The 16567-nt window shown below is 37.0% G+C and overlaps 1 protein-coding gene across 1 annotated transcript; it reads right to left on the minus strand.

Annotated features, from left to right (window-relative positions):
* Positions 1-2323: 2323 nt before the first annotated feature.
* On the minus strand, positions 2324-4249 carry nis (no individualized sperm). Its single transcript, XM_067779072.1, has one exon. The coding sequence runs from the start codon at positions 4247-4249 to the stop codon at positions 2324-2326; it is 1926 nt and encodes a 641-aa protein (XP_067635173.1).
* Between the last annotated feature and the right edge of the window lie 12318 nt (positions 4250-16567).

Here is a 16567-nt window from a genome sequence, read left to right on the forward strand (position 1 = left end):
ATTTACGGCCCAAGTTTCGTGTCTCTAGCTCATCGGGAAGTTACGCGAAAATCGATCGCAAGATTTCCCCCGTTTTTTAAGGATTTGCAGTTATCTTGACTAGCGCGCCAGCTAGCGGAACTTTGTTTTCTATCAGTTGTATTGTCACCAGGCCTCTAACTAAGTGCCAAGTTTCAAGTCTCTAGGTACCCTGGAAGTTAGTTAAAAATGGATTGAAATATTCCCAAATTAAAATTAGTTTTCTTACTATCTCGATCCGCGTGCCACTTAGCAAATTTTTTTTGATCAAATGTTGCATTGTCACCGGGGTCTGACCCACGGCCCAAGGTTCAAGTCTCTAATTACTCAAAAATCGATCATAAGATACCCCTCGTTTTTCAGGGATTTGCAGTTATCTCAATTAGCACGTCCCCTTGCGGAGCTTTGTTTTCTATAGATTGTATTGTCACCGGGTTTCGAACTATGTGCTAAGTTTCAAGTCTCTAAGTCACCGGGAAGTTACTTAAAAATGGATTGAAAAATTCCCAAATCAAAATTAATTTTCTTAATATCTCGATCCATGGGCCACCTAGCGAAATTTAGTTGATCAAATATTACATTGTCACCGGGTTCTGAATCACGGCCCAAGTTTCAAGTCTCTAGCTCACCGGGAAGTTACTTAAAAATCGATCGCAAAATTTCCCTCGTTTTTTCAGGGATTTTCAGGGATTTTCGTTTATCTCGATTCGTCTGCTACTTGGCGGCATTTTGTTTTCCACGAATTGTAGTGCCATCGACTCGCAAACTATGTTCTAAGTTTCAAGTCTCCGGTTCGAATACAGCCGAATTTATCCCCTGGCTGCAAATCGTCCAATAGGCAAGGTCCGCATAACACCCTGGATTAGTGGGTTGGCAGTTCTTGGTCACCGACATCCCGCCGCCCTCGTATGAGGCGAAACGGCGTAGATGTCAGTCCTAACCAGCTCCGCCTCATAGTCGGGCGGTATGGATTTCAGCTAAGCCCTCACACCAACGACAAGGTGCCTACCCTAGTGAGGTCGTATGGAAATGAGGGGACAAACATGAAAGCGACTTAATAGCCGTGTTTTTTTTATACGCGTATACGTTTCGTTTGCGCGTGAAAAAAACCCCTATCCCCGTTTAGATAATGCTTAGGAGACCCATCTAGCGGCAGTGGTTAAATAACTAACATAACAGAACAGGGTGTACCGAAAAGCGGAGGCACAACGCTCTGATGGCCATAGGGTATAACATATAGCTGAATCAGTTGCGATGAATTGTGGACACTTACAGAACACATAGAATTAGTGTAGAGGGTGAAACAAAAACACATATTTCAGTTACATCTTAGTATAATGCGTATTGAATTTTAGTAGGACAAATTTTATGCGCAGCAATTTCAGAGGTGTATTTAAAGTTTGTCGCTTAGCAGTCCATATAAAGTTTAAGCGTAAAGGTATATAGAAGTAAAAAAAAAGCACATCTAATATAAAGGTAGATAAGAAAAATATAACAAAATATAACAAATAATAGAGCGAAGAATATAAACTGAATTGAAATAAAATAAATTTTAATTGAAAAAATTTAATTGAATTAAAAAAAGTAAAAAATAAAATAAATCAAATATAAAAATTAAGTTAAATAAAATAAATTAAAATAAAATAAAACAAATAAAATAATATAAAATAAAATAAAATACAATAAAACAAATAAATTAAAATAAAATTATAAAAATTTACTTAAATAGGAAAAAAGTTTAAAAGAATGTAATTTAATAAAACGAATAACGGTGTGAACAAAGCTGAATGATAAAAGTTCAATAAAGCAAAGTAAATATTAATAACTTTTTTTATAATGTTTTTTATTTTAATTATGTTATTTATTATTTTTTTTTTTTTCGTTTGCCGCGTTTTATTATAGTTGATTTTATTATTTTTTTTTTTTTTTTGTAATATAAATTTATATAAATATTAGTAAGGTTGAGTGCAAAGTTATCATTTGAAATAATTTTTTGCTGAATTGGCAACTACATACGCTGTCGACATATTTTTCCAATAAGAGGCCCGTGCCTTTTTTGAGCCGTTGGGCGCGTCTTCCCGTTTGAAAAGGCAATAACGCCCGCAGGCTCTATTCGCCTTTTTTAGGAAATAGAACCCGCGGGCGTTATTTCACAGTGAAAGTACATAATATTCATTTTAATATCTGATCATTCAGTGCTTTATTGTTATCTAAAGCGCATGCTAAAATAATGGTTTATAAAAAACTGAATATCATACATGAACATAGAAACACATGGGCCTACATTAAACCATCAGAATAAGTATTATTTTTTGCTAGCAGTGACTTTTTCAAAATGTTCTTTCGCCGTATGAGTGGTATGTGAGCCACCGGCATGACGTGGTACGCACATTTTCATTGCTACTCTTTGTTGATTGAGCCAGGCATTTGGTGCATGTGGATATTCGTCCTTTCTGTAATAGCCCATAATACCAGATTTTCGTATCGAACTAATTTCATACGTAATAAGCGGACTCAATAAGTTTGTAGCATGAGCATTCGGAAATTTGGGTACTTTCGCTTTCTCCATTGTACGCATTACACATGTAGTGTCACACGAGATGCATGCCAGATCTTGCAACACCTTTATACGTGCACCAGCTGCGGCACATTCATCATTTGTTGCATCCATGTATTTACGTAGGGTCTCATGTAGTCCACGTATCTCAGTGTCGATTTTATCTTTGAAACGATTCAATATATCATCTACTGAGGCCAAACCAAGTGACGTTCTCATATTATCCACAATTTGATACATATTCTTTTCATTGGTTTTAATTTGTTTTTGCACCTCACAGAATTGCTTCTCCAAACGACATTGCAATTCTTGCACTTGCTCTTGTGACACCTTACGTTGCAATTGACTATAATCAACTTTATCAGCTAAGAGAATTTCAATTTCGCTTTTATCGATTTTCTCATTCATTAACTCTTCGATAGCTCTGTTGAATTCTGCAAGCATTTCACTATTGCTGTTATTCTTTGATTCCATGCGATCTGCTGTTTCTTTTACCTTTGAAACATAAAATTTCAAATCTTTCATTTGTTCTTGCAAATCAGCAATGTGCATTGTGGTACGTTGGCAATCTTGTTCTAAAATCGTAGCTGTAATTTCATTAACTTTATTTGTAAGTAAACAAAATTCCGATTTTAAATCGAGCAATTGATCCAAGAGTTTATCGGGCGAATAACAAAGATGTGCATCCAAGTCATAATCTTCTTGTTGTTGTTGTTGTTTCTCTTTTGTTTTTTCTTTTTCCATAATATGCGATGATAATGGCGATTTATATGATGGCTCACTTAGATCATCGCTCTCCTCTTCCACTTCTTCTTCGATATAACCTTTTTCGGGTTCGGCAGTGAAACGAAAACCATACGCATTTTCGATATAAATATTATCACGTTGTATGGCAGTCATCTTCTCCCACGCTGAGCGTATTTTATGTAATTCAGCTGGCATTGCTTTCTTATCCAAAGCTATCATTGCAAGATTGCGCACTATTTCCATAGTTAATTCAAGTTGATCTTTCATTATTGAAACGCCACGATAAAGCTCGTAAGTTGCGCGTGGTTGTTGAGTTTGTTGTGCATTAAGATCCAGCTTCTCAGCAGAAGTTTTGACCTCAACGGCCTGTGCAGGACTAACTTCATGCGTCAATGATTCAATTGCCGGCACAATTTCTAATGGTGTTTGCCTTTGAGATTGCTGTCTCTCTGATGACATCTGTCTTATTGGTTGCTCTTCGATATGTACTGCTGTAGCGGGTGTTGCTGTTTCAAGTACGACTTCCTCTTCAATTTCTGGCGGGACTTCGTCTTTATTTGATTGTGGTTCTGTTACATTATCCATTTCGAATTCTTCTTCACCTTCAGCTGGCTCTTCTGGATCAGCACCACCAACCTCTCTTGAATTGTGATATTTCACAAAATTGTTTGCACCTTTCGGATATTTATTGGTACGCGTAAATATTGTACCCTGGTATTGTTCATTTGAATCACTTCCAAATTTTCCGCTGCTCAAAACTCTCGAGAAATTTTCGTATTTTGTGTTATCCACTGGGTCATCGATGATATTCAACTTTTCGGCAAAAGAGAACAGTAAAAAATGTAACGCATAAAAATTTACGTGTCCTGGCTCCGGCGTACCAATGGCCAAGTCAATCAATTTACGAAAGTTTATTTCAGTACCCATATTGACTCATAAAGTTTAAATAATTAATTTCAAATATAATACAGTTATTAAAATAAGATTTCCAAAAATAATGTTTTTTTACCGTGTCAAAATTGAAATATTTTTGGGTGATTGATGCTTATTTAAAAAAGGTGTTTCAAACATGATACAACAAAACAAGGTAATTTCACAATATAATGCAGTTCCACTAAATGATTTTGGTCGCCAATTCAACCATTTGACTTTTACTGGCATTGTGATGGATCGGTCGCTTCGAGATATATATACTTGGGCATCCGAAATAAATTTTGAAGAACGAAACCAGAAACAAACCCGAAACCGGAACCAAACCGAAATAAATTTGGAAGCGAAACCCGAACGAAACAGAAATCGAAATAAATTATGAATAACGAAACCAGAAACAAACCCGAAACCGGATCGAAATCGAAATAAATGTTGAAGAACGAAACCAGAACCGAAACCGGAACGAAACCGAAATAAAATTTAAAGAACAAAACCAAAATTGAAAACGGAACCAAACCGAAATAAATTTTGATGAACGAAACCAGAACCGAAACCGAAATAAATTTTGAAGAACAAAACCAGAACCGAAACCGGAACGCAACCGAAATAAATTTTGAAAAACGAAACCGAAATAAATTTTTAAGAACGAAACCAGAACCGAAAGAGAAAGCCGAACGAACGCGAAACTGAACAAATTTCCAGAACCAGAACCAACACCGGAATCGAAATTAAACCGAAAGAAATTTTTTTGGAACGAAACCGGATCGAAATCGAAATAAATGTTGAAGAACGAAACCAGAACCGAAACCGGAACGAAACCGAAATAAAATTTAAAGAACAAAACCAAAATTGAAAGCGGAACCAAACCGAAATAAATTTTGATGAACGAAACCAGAACCGAAACCGAAATAAATTTTGAAGAACGAAGCCAGATCCGAAAGCGAAACCGGAGCGAAACCGAACAAATTTTAAGGAAGGGAACCGGAACGAAATCGAAAGTGAAATAAATTTTGAATAACGAAACCAGAACGAAAGCGAAATGGAAATAAATTTTTTAAGGACGAAACCAGAACCAAAACCAAAACCTGAACGAAACTGCAATAAATTTTGAAGAACGACCCTGGAACGAAATCGAAAGTGAAATAAATTTTGAAGAACGAAACCAGTACCAAAACCGAAATAAATTTTGAAAAACGAAAACAGAACCGAAACCGAAATAAATGTTGGCGAACGAAGCCTGAACCGAAACCGAAATAAATTTTAAAGAACATAACGAGAATTGAAGCCGGAACGAAACCGAAATAAATTTTGAAGAACGAAACCAGAACAGAAACCGAAATAAATTTTAAAGAACCAAAGGGAAAACCCCAATTAGTACTTATATTACAGAATAATACTCTCCTTGGCAGTGATGGGGTGAGGGGTGGGAGGGAGGCGGCATCTTTCCCCGGGCGCTACCAACAGGGGGCGCCAAATGGTCCTCAAAGCAGAACTTCCTGGATATTTTGTATTTTTTTATAACTGATTTCTGGAAAAAAATTTCTATACTAAAAAATTTATGCATATATCCAAAACACTTGCGACAGGTTGTGGAATAATTGAGAGCATATTTCTTTTTTTCTCATGTTCAAGGTTACGATAAGAATTATTAAAAAATGCTTTAACAAAAACTGTCAAACTTGAATCCGAAATTTGAGACACTCTCTGTGAAGAAGCAATAGAAAAAGCGAAGTCTCTTTGTGAAAAATGGGATATTGATATAGTAAAACGAGAAAGGAGGCGCCGCAAAATTGGCTAGAGATATTGGTCTTTCCGCAGAATGTCATGAAAATTGGTCTCGATCGTCTCCAACAAAAAAATACGTACAAGACTTATAGGACTAAATTACCTAAATTTTATATTTGGATTTCTCTTAGAAGTTGGATATTTGTTAAAAAGGGATAATAACGACGAAATTGTAAGGACTTGGGTGAATTTTATAATGCAGATTTCGATGGAAGGAACTTTTTATCGAAATATGTGTCTGCAAAATATTACTTTGCAGTAGAAAAGAAATTAAACCTAAAACTCCGTTAGAATTACTTACTTTTATAATCTTGTATTGAGAAGATGTTTTTCCAAACTTGACTATCTCAGTACTACTAATGTATATTATTACTAATGCATTATAATTATATTATTATTAAATATGTATTTGAGTCTACTTATAGATGATATCTTCGCGCCCATGATAAAAATATAGGAAGGTAAAAACATTCTCTCTTGTCGGCGGTCGTGATGATTTCATCATTAGAGATGTTGCAGGTCTTCGAAGTTGGACGATTCACCTAGTCCAGTGGGGAATATTAATTTGTGGAAGTTGAATTTTTCCCCACCTTTTTCCCCCACTTTGGCGTTAAGTGGGACATCCCGATTTCGTTTTGATGACATGCACAGAGCAGCGCACATATACATTTCCCATATACATTACTTCAAACGAATTCCTCTAACGGAGGTCCAAGGAATCGAACAGTTTCAATATAGTTTTAGCAAAAAAAAGTTGCTATTACAGATTTTTGTTCCACATTACAGATGAATACATGATTTGTGCTATACACCAGGCTGGGGCCATACATAGAGATCGAAGTTGGAGCAGTGTAACGCGCATATCCTTCGGAAGTTCTTCTTCGGCGATGTCTGCAAAGGCTGGAGCCTGAGTTTGAAGGAAATCGCAGACTCTGCCTTCGTGTTGCTCTGGACCATACTACACCAGATCTCTTCATATGGCTTAAGCATATGTCTTCTTATATACCTTGGAGGTGGAACTACATTAATCAATTTTCTTTTGGGATGCCTCGGTGCTCAGACGTCTTAAGAAGATATTCCGTGGCAGTTCTAAGTGGGAAATTTGGCAGCCCTGCAACTTTCTCAGTTGCAGCGATTTGAGGATTTGTATGCATCTTTGGGCATTGTAGGCAATTTCGGATGCATTTGTATTGAAGCAGATACAGTGTTCGAACGTCACATCCAAAAGTTATTGGGTTCCACAGTGGTAACGTTGTGCCATGGAACTGGCTGTCCAGTTGTTGTACTATGTGCAAGGTCCACGTCGTGAACAATATGGCCGTATGTACATTAAATCAGTGTCAAGTCCTGTGATGTGAAAAATTTTAAGAGACAAGGGATAGTTTTCTTTTGTTGATTCCATTTTGCATTCGCAGAGCATTATAAAAAAATATTTTACTACTTCATTGGTTTATTAATTTTTGAATTTATAAAATTATATTGTTTTGGTAAAATAGGGGGGAAGGGCGGGGGCGCAAGAAAACCTCACTACGCCTCTGCCCCTTGGCAAATACTAGAAGTTTTCTAGGACCTACCTTAATATCTGCGTCTAGATCTGGCAACTCTACCGCCCCTTGAAACTCGAGCCTTGATTTCGCGAGCGCAGGACACAAACACAGAACATGCTCAACCGTTTCTCCCTATAGCTTACATCTCCTTTATCTGTTGTTAGTGACGAGGCCTAACTTATAACAATGAAGTCTTGAGGGATCAGTCGCACGATCTTTTGCACAGTGTTTAAGCGCAGCAAAAATTTTTTTTGGATAAGTCATGCATCACTCTGCATGACCTACGCCGGGACATGTGCTTTTCTGAGAGCTTAATAAGCCCAAATGTTAAAAGCTCTCTGTGTAGCACTTTTAGTCTTTGAGTTTGGGCATAAGTGTAAGGGGAACCGATTTCTTCTTAAAATTTTTTTTACTTCATACATGGTGAAACCGCTTAATAAATGTACCTGTTGAAATCAACAACAACACACCCTGAATTTGTACATATGTTGCTGATGCAGCTGTTGTAGAGACAGCCATTCGTCGCACACATGTGCGCTCATTACTCAACGCAATGCCATCGAAGTACTCATCAGCAAAGCAACAATCGTTGGTATATATTTACTTTTATACCAGCAACACTAAAAAAGAATAAAGCAATGCTTAATCACATTCCATTTCGTACAAATTAGTTACAATTACAATGCGACTGCAAAGAGACTATAAAATGTGTTTTTTATTTACACCATTTTTTTATTTTGCCTGTCTTTTGTGAAAAATTTTGCATGAAATAAGAAGAGAATTTAAGGAGAACAAGTAAGTAAGGTTAAGTTCGGGTGTAACCGAACATTACATACTCAGTTGAGAGCTATGGTGACAACATAAGGGAAAATAACCATGCAGGAAAATGAACCGAGGGAAACCCTGGAATGTGTTTGTATGATATGTGTATCAAATGAAAGGCATTAAAGAGTATTTTATGAGGGAGTGGGCCATAGTTCTATAGGTGGACGCCATTTAGGGATATAGCCATAAAGGTGGGCCAGGGGTGACTCTAAAATTCGTTTGTGCAATATGGGTATCAAACGAAAGGAGTTAATGAGTATTTTAAGAGGGAGTGGGCCTTTCTGGACCAGCTGTGACTCTAGACTTTGTTTGTACGATATGGGTATCAAATGAAAGGTGTTAATGAGTATTTTTAAAAGGGAGTGGGCCTTCGTTCTATAGGTGTTCGCCTTTTCGAAATATCGCCATAAAGGTGGACTAGGGGTGACTCTAGAATGAGTTTGTACGATATGGGTATCAAATTGAAGGTATTAATGAGAGTTTTAAAAGGGAGTGGTGGTAGTTGTATATGTGAAGGCGTTTTCCAGTTATCGACCAAAATGTGGACTAGGGTGACCCAGAACATCATCTGTTGGATACCGCTAATTTATTTATATATGTAACACCTGCCAAGATTTTAAGGGTTTTTTATTTCGCCCTGCAGAACTTTTTCATTTTCTTCTACTTAATATGGTAGGTGTCACAACCATTTTATAAAGTTTTTTCTAAAGTTATATTTCGCGTCAATAAAACAATCAAATTACCTTACCATGTTTCATCCCTTTTTTCGTATTTGGTATAGAATTATGGCATTTTTTTCATTTTCGCAATTTTCGATATCGAAAAAGTGGGCGTGGTCATAGTCGGATTTCGTTCATTTTCCATACCAAGATAAAGTGGGTTCAGATAAGTACGTGAACTGAGTTTAGTAAAGATATATCGATTTTTGCTCAAGGTATCGTGTTAACGGCCATGCGGAAGGACAGACGGACGACTGTGTATAAAAAGTGGGCGTGGCATGAACCAATATCGTCCATTTTCACAGAAAACAGTTAACGCCATAAAATCTATGCCCTTACCAAATTTCAAAAGGATTGGTTAATTTTTGATCGACTTATGGCGTTAAAAGTATCCTAGACAAATTAAATGAAAAAGGGCGGAGCCACGCCCATTTTTAAATTTTCTTTTACTTTTGTATTTTGTTGCACCATATCATTACTGGAGTTGAATCTTGACATAATTTACTTATATACTGTAAAGATATTAAAAGTTATGTTAAAATTTTACTTTAAAAAAAATTTTTTTTTAAAAGTGGGCGTGGTCCTTCTCCGATTTTGCTAATTTTTATTAAGCGTACATATAGTAATAAGAGTAACGTTCCTGCCAAATTTCATCATGATATCTTCAACGACTGCCAAATTACAGCTTGCAAAACTTTTAAATTACCTTCTTTTAAAAGTGGGCGGTGCCAAGCCCATTGTCCAAAATTTTACTAATTTTCTATTCTGCGTCATAAGTTCAACTCATCTACCGAGTTTCGTCGCATTAGCTGTCTTTTGCAATGAATTATCGCACTTTTTCGGTTTTTCGAAATTTTCGAAATCGAAAAAGTGGGCGTGGTTATAGTCCGATATCGTTCCTTTTAAATAGCGATCTGAGATGAGTGCTCAGGAACCTACATACCAAATTTCATCAAGATACCTCAAAATTTACTCAAGTTATCGTGTTAACGGACGGACGGACGGACGGACGGACGGACGGACGGACATGGCTCAATCAAATTTTTTTTCGATCCTGATTATTTTGATATATGGAAGTCTATATCTATCTCGATTCCTTTATATATGTACAACCAACCGTTATCCAATCAAACTTAATATACTCTGTGAGCTCTGCTCAACTGAGTATAAAAATAGACCTAACCATTTTTTTGAATTGCAATAAATTCAAATCAGTCTGGGGTTGAAAATTGTGCTATTAACGCAAACTCACTTAAAGTTGAAAGAGAAGTGAAGCAGGAGGGGAGTAAAAGAAGTAAAATAATTTCAGCTAAAATTATTCCCCATCGGGTAAACTCGTGGAAATGTACATATACAACCATCATGACAATTACATTTAGCATTAAAGCAAACACCACACAGGTTGTGTGCCATTTGGCACAGTACAGAGCATACACAAACACACCCACATACACAAACATGATGAAGAAATTATAACAGAAAACAACAAAATCTGAAATTATTTCATTCATTAAAATTGTAAATGTCTTAATCTCATGAAAGAAATCGCTATACAGCGAAAATTTTATAACAGACATAATACGAACACAAACACAAGCACACGAAACATGAACCCAGTCAGCATTTTGCACAGCGTTGCCATATATTTCTGTTCCAAGTCGTCAGACGCCACCCAAAAAAACGTCATATCTATGGCAACAACCAAAGTTGAGTTAGGACGAAGATGGTTGTTTACCAGGGGACGTACGATTGTATTGACCGGAAACCAAAATAAGATCGCCGGATTTCATTCAACAATATTACTTAACTTTAAAAGCGCTTTTCTGAAAATTGTCTTTGATTGTTATCTTTTGTTGCCACATACAACATATAAAATCGTTTTAATGCATTTCATTTTATTTTATAAATAATAAACACGTCTTATAAGATAAATTTTGTATTACTCACAAAAGGTACTTGTTTTAACAATTATTATAATCAGTTGAGCAGAGCTCACAGAGTATATTAAGTTTGATTGGATAACGGTTGGTTGTACATATATAAAGGAATCGAGATAGATATAGACTTCCATATATCAAAATAATCAGGATCGAAAAAAAATTTGATTGAGCCATGTCCGTCCGTCCGTCCGTCCGCCCGTCCGTTAACACGATAACTTGAGTAAATTTTGAGGTATATTGATGAAATTTGGTATGTAGGTTCCTGAGCACTCATCTCAGATCGCTATTTAAAATGAACGATATCGGACTATAACCACGCCCACTTTTTCGATATCGAAAATTTCGAAAAACCGAAAAAGTACGATAATTCATTACAAAAGACAGTTAAAGCGACGAAACTTGGTAGATGAGTTTAACTTATGCCGCAGAATAGAAAACTAGTCAAATTTTGGACAATGGGCGTGGCACCGCCCACTTTTAAAAGAAGGTAATTTAAAATTTTGCAAGCTGTAATTTGGCAGTCGTTGAAGATATCATGATGAAATATGGCAGGAACATTACACCTATTACTATATGTACGCTTAATAAAAATTAGCAAAATCGGAGAAGGACCACGCCCACTTTTAAAAAAAAATTTTTTTAAAGTAAAATTTTAACAAAAAATTTAATATCTTTACAGTATATAAGTAAATTATGTCAACATTCAACTCCAATAATGATATAGTGCAACAAAATAAAAAAATAAAAGAAAATTTCAAATGGGCGTGGCTCCGCCCTTTTTCATTTAATTTGTCTAGGATACTTTTAACGCCATAAGTCGAACAAAAAATAACCAATCCTTTTGAAATTTGGTAGGGGCATATATTTTATGACGCTAACTGTTTTCTGTGAAAATGGGCGGGATCGATTGATGCCACGCCCAGTTTTTATACACAGTCGTCCGTCTGTCTTTCCGCATGGCCGTTAACACGATAACTTGAGCAAAAATCGACATATCTTTAATGAACTTAGTTCACGTGCTTACTTGAACTCACTTTATCTTGGTATGAAAAGTGAACGAAATCCGACTATGACCACGCCCACTTTTTCGATATCGAAAATTACGAAAAATGAAAAAAATGCCATAATTCTATACCAAATACGAAAAAAGGGATGAAACATGGTAAGGTAATTGGATTGTTTTATTGACGCGAAATATAACTTTAGAAAAAACTTTATAAAATGGTTGTGACACCTACCATATTAGGTAGAAGAAAATGAAAAATTTCTGCAGGGCGAAATAAAAAACCCTTAAAATCTTGGCAGGAATACTGTACGTGGTATTACATATATAAATAAATTAGCGGTATCCAACAGATGATGTTCTGGGTCACCCTGGTCTACATTTTGGTCGATATCTGGAAAACGCCTTCACATATACAACTACCACCACTCCCTTTTAAAACTCTCATTAATACCTTTAATTTGATACCCATATCGTACAAACATATTCTAAAGTCACCCCTGGTCCACCTTTATGGCGATATCTCGAAAAGGCGAACACCTATAGAACGAAGGCCCACCCCCTTTTAAAAATACTCACTAAAACCTTTCATTTGGTACCCATATCGTACAAACAAAGTCTAGAGTCACCCCTGGTCCACCTTTATTGCGATACCTCGAAAAGGCGTCCACCTATAGAACTAAGGCCCACTCCCTTTTAAAATACTCATTAACTCCTTTCGTTTGATACCCATATTGCACAAACGAATTCTAGAGCACCCCTGGCCCACCTTTATGACGATATCTCGAAACGGCGTCCACCTATGGAACTAAGGATTACTCCCTTTTAAAATACTCATTAACACCTTTCTTTTGATACCCATATCGTACAAACACATTCTAGAGTCACCCCTGGTCCACCTTTATGGCGATATTTCGAAACGGCGTCCACCTATAGAACTAAGGCCCACTCCCTTTTAGAATACTCATTAACACCTTTCGTTTGATGCCCATATTGTACAAACAAATTCTAGGGTCACCCCTGGTCCACCTTTATGGCGATATCTCGAAACGGCGTCCACCTATGGAACTAAGGATTACTCCCTTTTAAAATACTCATTAACACCTTTCTTTTGATACCCATATCGTACAAACACATTCTAGAGTCACCCCTGGTCCACCTTTATGGCGATATTTCGAAACGGCGTCCACCTATAGAACTAAGGATTACTCCCTTTTAAAATACTCATTAACACCTTTCTTTTGATACCCATATTGTACAAACAAATTTTAGGGTCACCCCTGGTCCACCTTTATGGCGATATCTCGAAACGGCGTCCACCTATGGAACTAAGGATTACTCCCTTTTAAAATACTCATTAACACCTTTCTTTTGATACCCATATCGTACAAACGCATTCTAGAGTCAACCCTGATCCAACTTTATGGCTATATCCCTAAATGGCATCCATCTATAGAACTATGGCCCACTCCCTCATAAAATACTCTTAAAATGCCTTTCATTTGATACACATGTCATACAAACACATTCCAGGGTTTCCCTCGGTTCATTTTCTACATGGTTATTTTCCCTTATGATGTCACCATAGCTCTCAACTGAGTATGTAATGTTCGGTTACACCCGAACTTAACCTTCCTTACTTGTTTTCAATTGAGTAGGTACTTCTTTGAGAACTATTGGAAACGTAATTATACACATTGCGCACCAATGTTTCTACACAGCTGTGAAGCTTTAAGCAGGCATACGAAGAGCAAAGTACCAAAGAATGACATATACATATTGTTACGAATATTAGCAAAACTAAGGAGTGCTGCCATCTCCAGGCCGATGCTAAGCAGTGACGTGAATTCACATCAATAATTCAATCATTATGTATCTACATAAACGAATCAATAATTGCGTCTACACATATTTACACATTCCGACGAGCAACATTTACATACAAGGCAGCGAGAGATGAGATGTCACGCATAGATGAATTTACTTATACGCTTATGTGTGTGCGGGAGACTGTAAACTACAAACTCACATATGTACATCTCAGAAGCGCTAAAAAGTAGACAATTGTAAACAAGTAGAAACTATATGAGAACTATACACACACGAATATAGTTGGTAAGTTCTGGAAATGGAAAAGCCTAGAAGTATGCAGCGTAAACTATAAAAGCGGGGCAGGCGAGTAAGAAGTAATTCAGTTTGATTTGAGATTTGGATTAAGCGCTATCTAGCGAGCTATAGCAGTATTAGAGTTTCATTTGAGCTGTCAATCAGTTTGGTTATTAAGCAAGCTATTCGTTGCAAAGTATAAGTGTTATTGTGAAGTACTTGAATAAAGGCCATTTTGCATTATTACATATTGGAGTTATTTATTCAACAGTTTAGCGATACGAACTTAGCAGAGGGTTGCAAATAAGGGGATTTGCAGCAAATTCGTTACAATATATTTAAAAGTAATTAAGTTAGGAATTTCTTTTTCAAAAATTCGGGCTACCGAATGCTTCGAGCCGTTCATATTATTGGCTCCGTCTGCAGCAAAAGCTAAAATATTTTTAGTATAAGGTATACAATGTTCAATAAAACTTGTACCTCAATTTTAAATATACATACTTATGTAATTTCTTGGTGTTTGAATATTTAAAATAAATTTTACATAGAAGGCAGGCTTAAATTGTAATTTTTCATTACAAAATCGTCCAAGCGTCATTCTAGTTGAAAATCGTCAAAATAACGACGGCGTCGTCAATCTGTCAACGCTTATTTTGCATATATTTACGCTATTTTCCACTTATTCTAGTTCAGTGGCGCACAATGCCAGCATAGCCTCAAACCAAAGCGAATCTATACCACGTGGTAGCAAGGCGAATTCAACCAATTCGCCGTGCAGAAAAATATCAAGTCAAACGAATTTTTTCATAGATTTAGATTAATTGAAATGTATGCTTTGTATGGAAAATTATAAATAAGAAGCAATCAGCTGTTGGGATAACAACACCTGGTACTGAATTCGCCTTGCTTCAAACACTGCTTGCTCTGCTGAATCTTAATCGCACGCCTCATATGAGTGAACGCCGAATAAATGCCCGCTGCTCTACTAAGGTCTTGGGGGTAAATCTGTTCCAGTTACCTCCATATTGAGTGGGAAAAAGTTTGACAAAGATCATTATTCCTGATAAAAATGCGAGTATATTGCCACACTCCCTCATTACGTCATCAAAAAGAAGTTAATTTGGAATTTCCAATAATTATTGGGATATCTTTTTAAAGTGCACTTCATCCCGAAAGGGTCTGTAAATGCTCTACTCCGTTACACGCAGTGAACCCTGTTATCACACTCAAATACGAAACTGTTTTTGAATATTTTCCCAGAGGTGTACATCACTCTGGCTCAACTTGGACCAGGATACCCTGGTCAAAGGTTAATGCAATAGCTTAAATTTTACTTACCCGAAGGCCTTCCTGGTGTACGTATGTACATGTGTCCTGTCATATACATATCTCCTACAACTGATGGGCTGCAACACGACACCAGGAGACGCTTGCATAATTGTTCAATGCCTTTTTATCTGAGGAAAATTCCCAACAATCTGAAAGCGCCATTCAATACTGCAATTGGCAAATACAGCGAAGCCCTCCTGTTAGAAGCCTATATATCTGCTTAACTCCGTCGGCAAAGTTCTCGAGTGAGTCATTTATAGTCGCCTTGAAATGGAAATCGAAGAGGTGGGAGGTATATCTGAAAGCCCGTTCGGGATCAGGAAATGGTGATCACCATTAACGCTGGGAACATAACTGAAATGGCAGCTCATCAGGCGATTAGCGACACCCGATGGCTGGAGGGGTCTAAAGAATATGGCCTCACCGTGACCTTAGACGTAAAGAATACTTTTAACAGAGTTAATTGGGCAAACATTTTGGGCACGCTGGATCGGGCCGGTGTATCCTATTACGTCAAAAGAGTTATTCGGAGTTTCCTTGAAGGTCGACTGCTGTAATACGAAATATCAGCTGGCACAAAGAAGCCCCACGTTACAGCCTGTGTTCTACAGAACTTCGTACTCGATCGACTGCTACGGAGCATTATGTACGATGGAGTACTACGGCTTACAGTTCCCAGTGGAGGAAGTTAGTAGAGACGTGGATGGGCTGGCTTTGATGAACACGACCAACCACTTAACCGAAATATGCAGCAAATCTAACACAAGCTTACACAACGCCCAAACATGGCTTATGCAACACTGATTTCAGCTTTCGGAACAAAATACAAAGGCAGTGCTAATATCAAGCAGAAAGAATGTAGAGCAAGTAACTATAAAAATCGGCAGCCATGACAAAAGGCAATAAAGTATCTCGGGATCAAGATAGACAGAAAATTATCATTTTAAACCCACCTCGAATATGCCAATGGAAAAGTACAAAACCCGTGTCATACTTCCGCAGCATTAAGTCAACATTACACCTGCGCCTCCCAGTATGCAATGCTTTTAAAACAATTTCTG

Source organism: Eurosta solidaginis, chromosome 4 (assembly GCF_040869045.1).
Source record: "Eurosta solidaginis isolate ZX-2024a chromosome 4, ASM4086904v1, whole genome shotgun sequence".
Taxonomy (NCBI): Eukaryota; Metazoa; Arthropoda; class Insecta; order Diptera; family Tephritidae; genus Eurosta; species Eurosta solidaginis.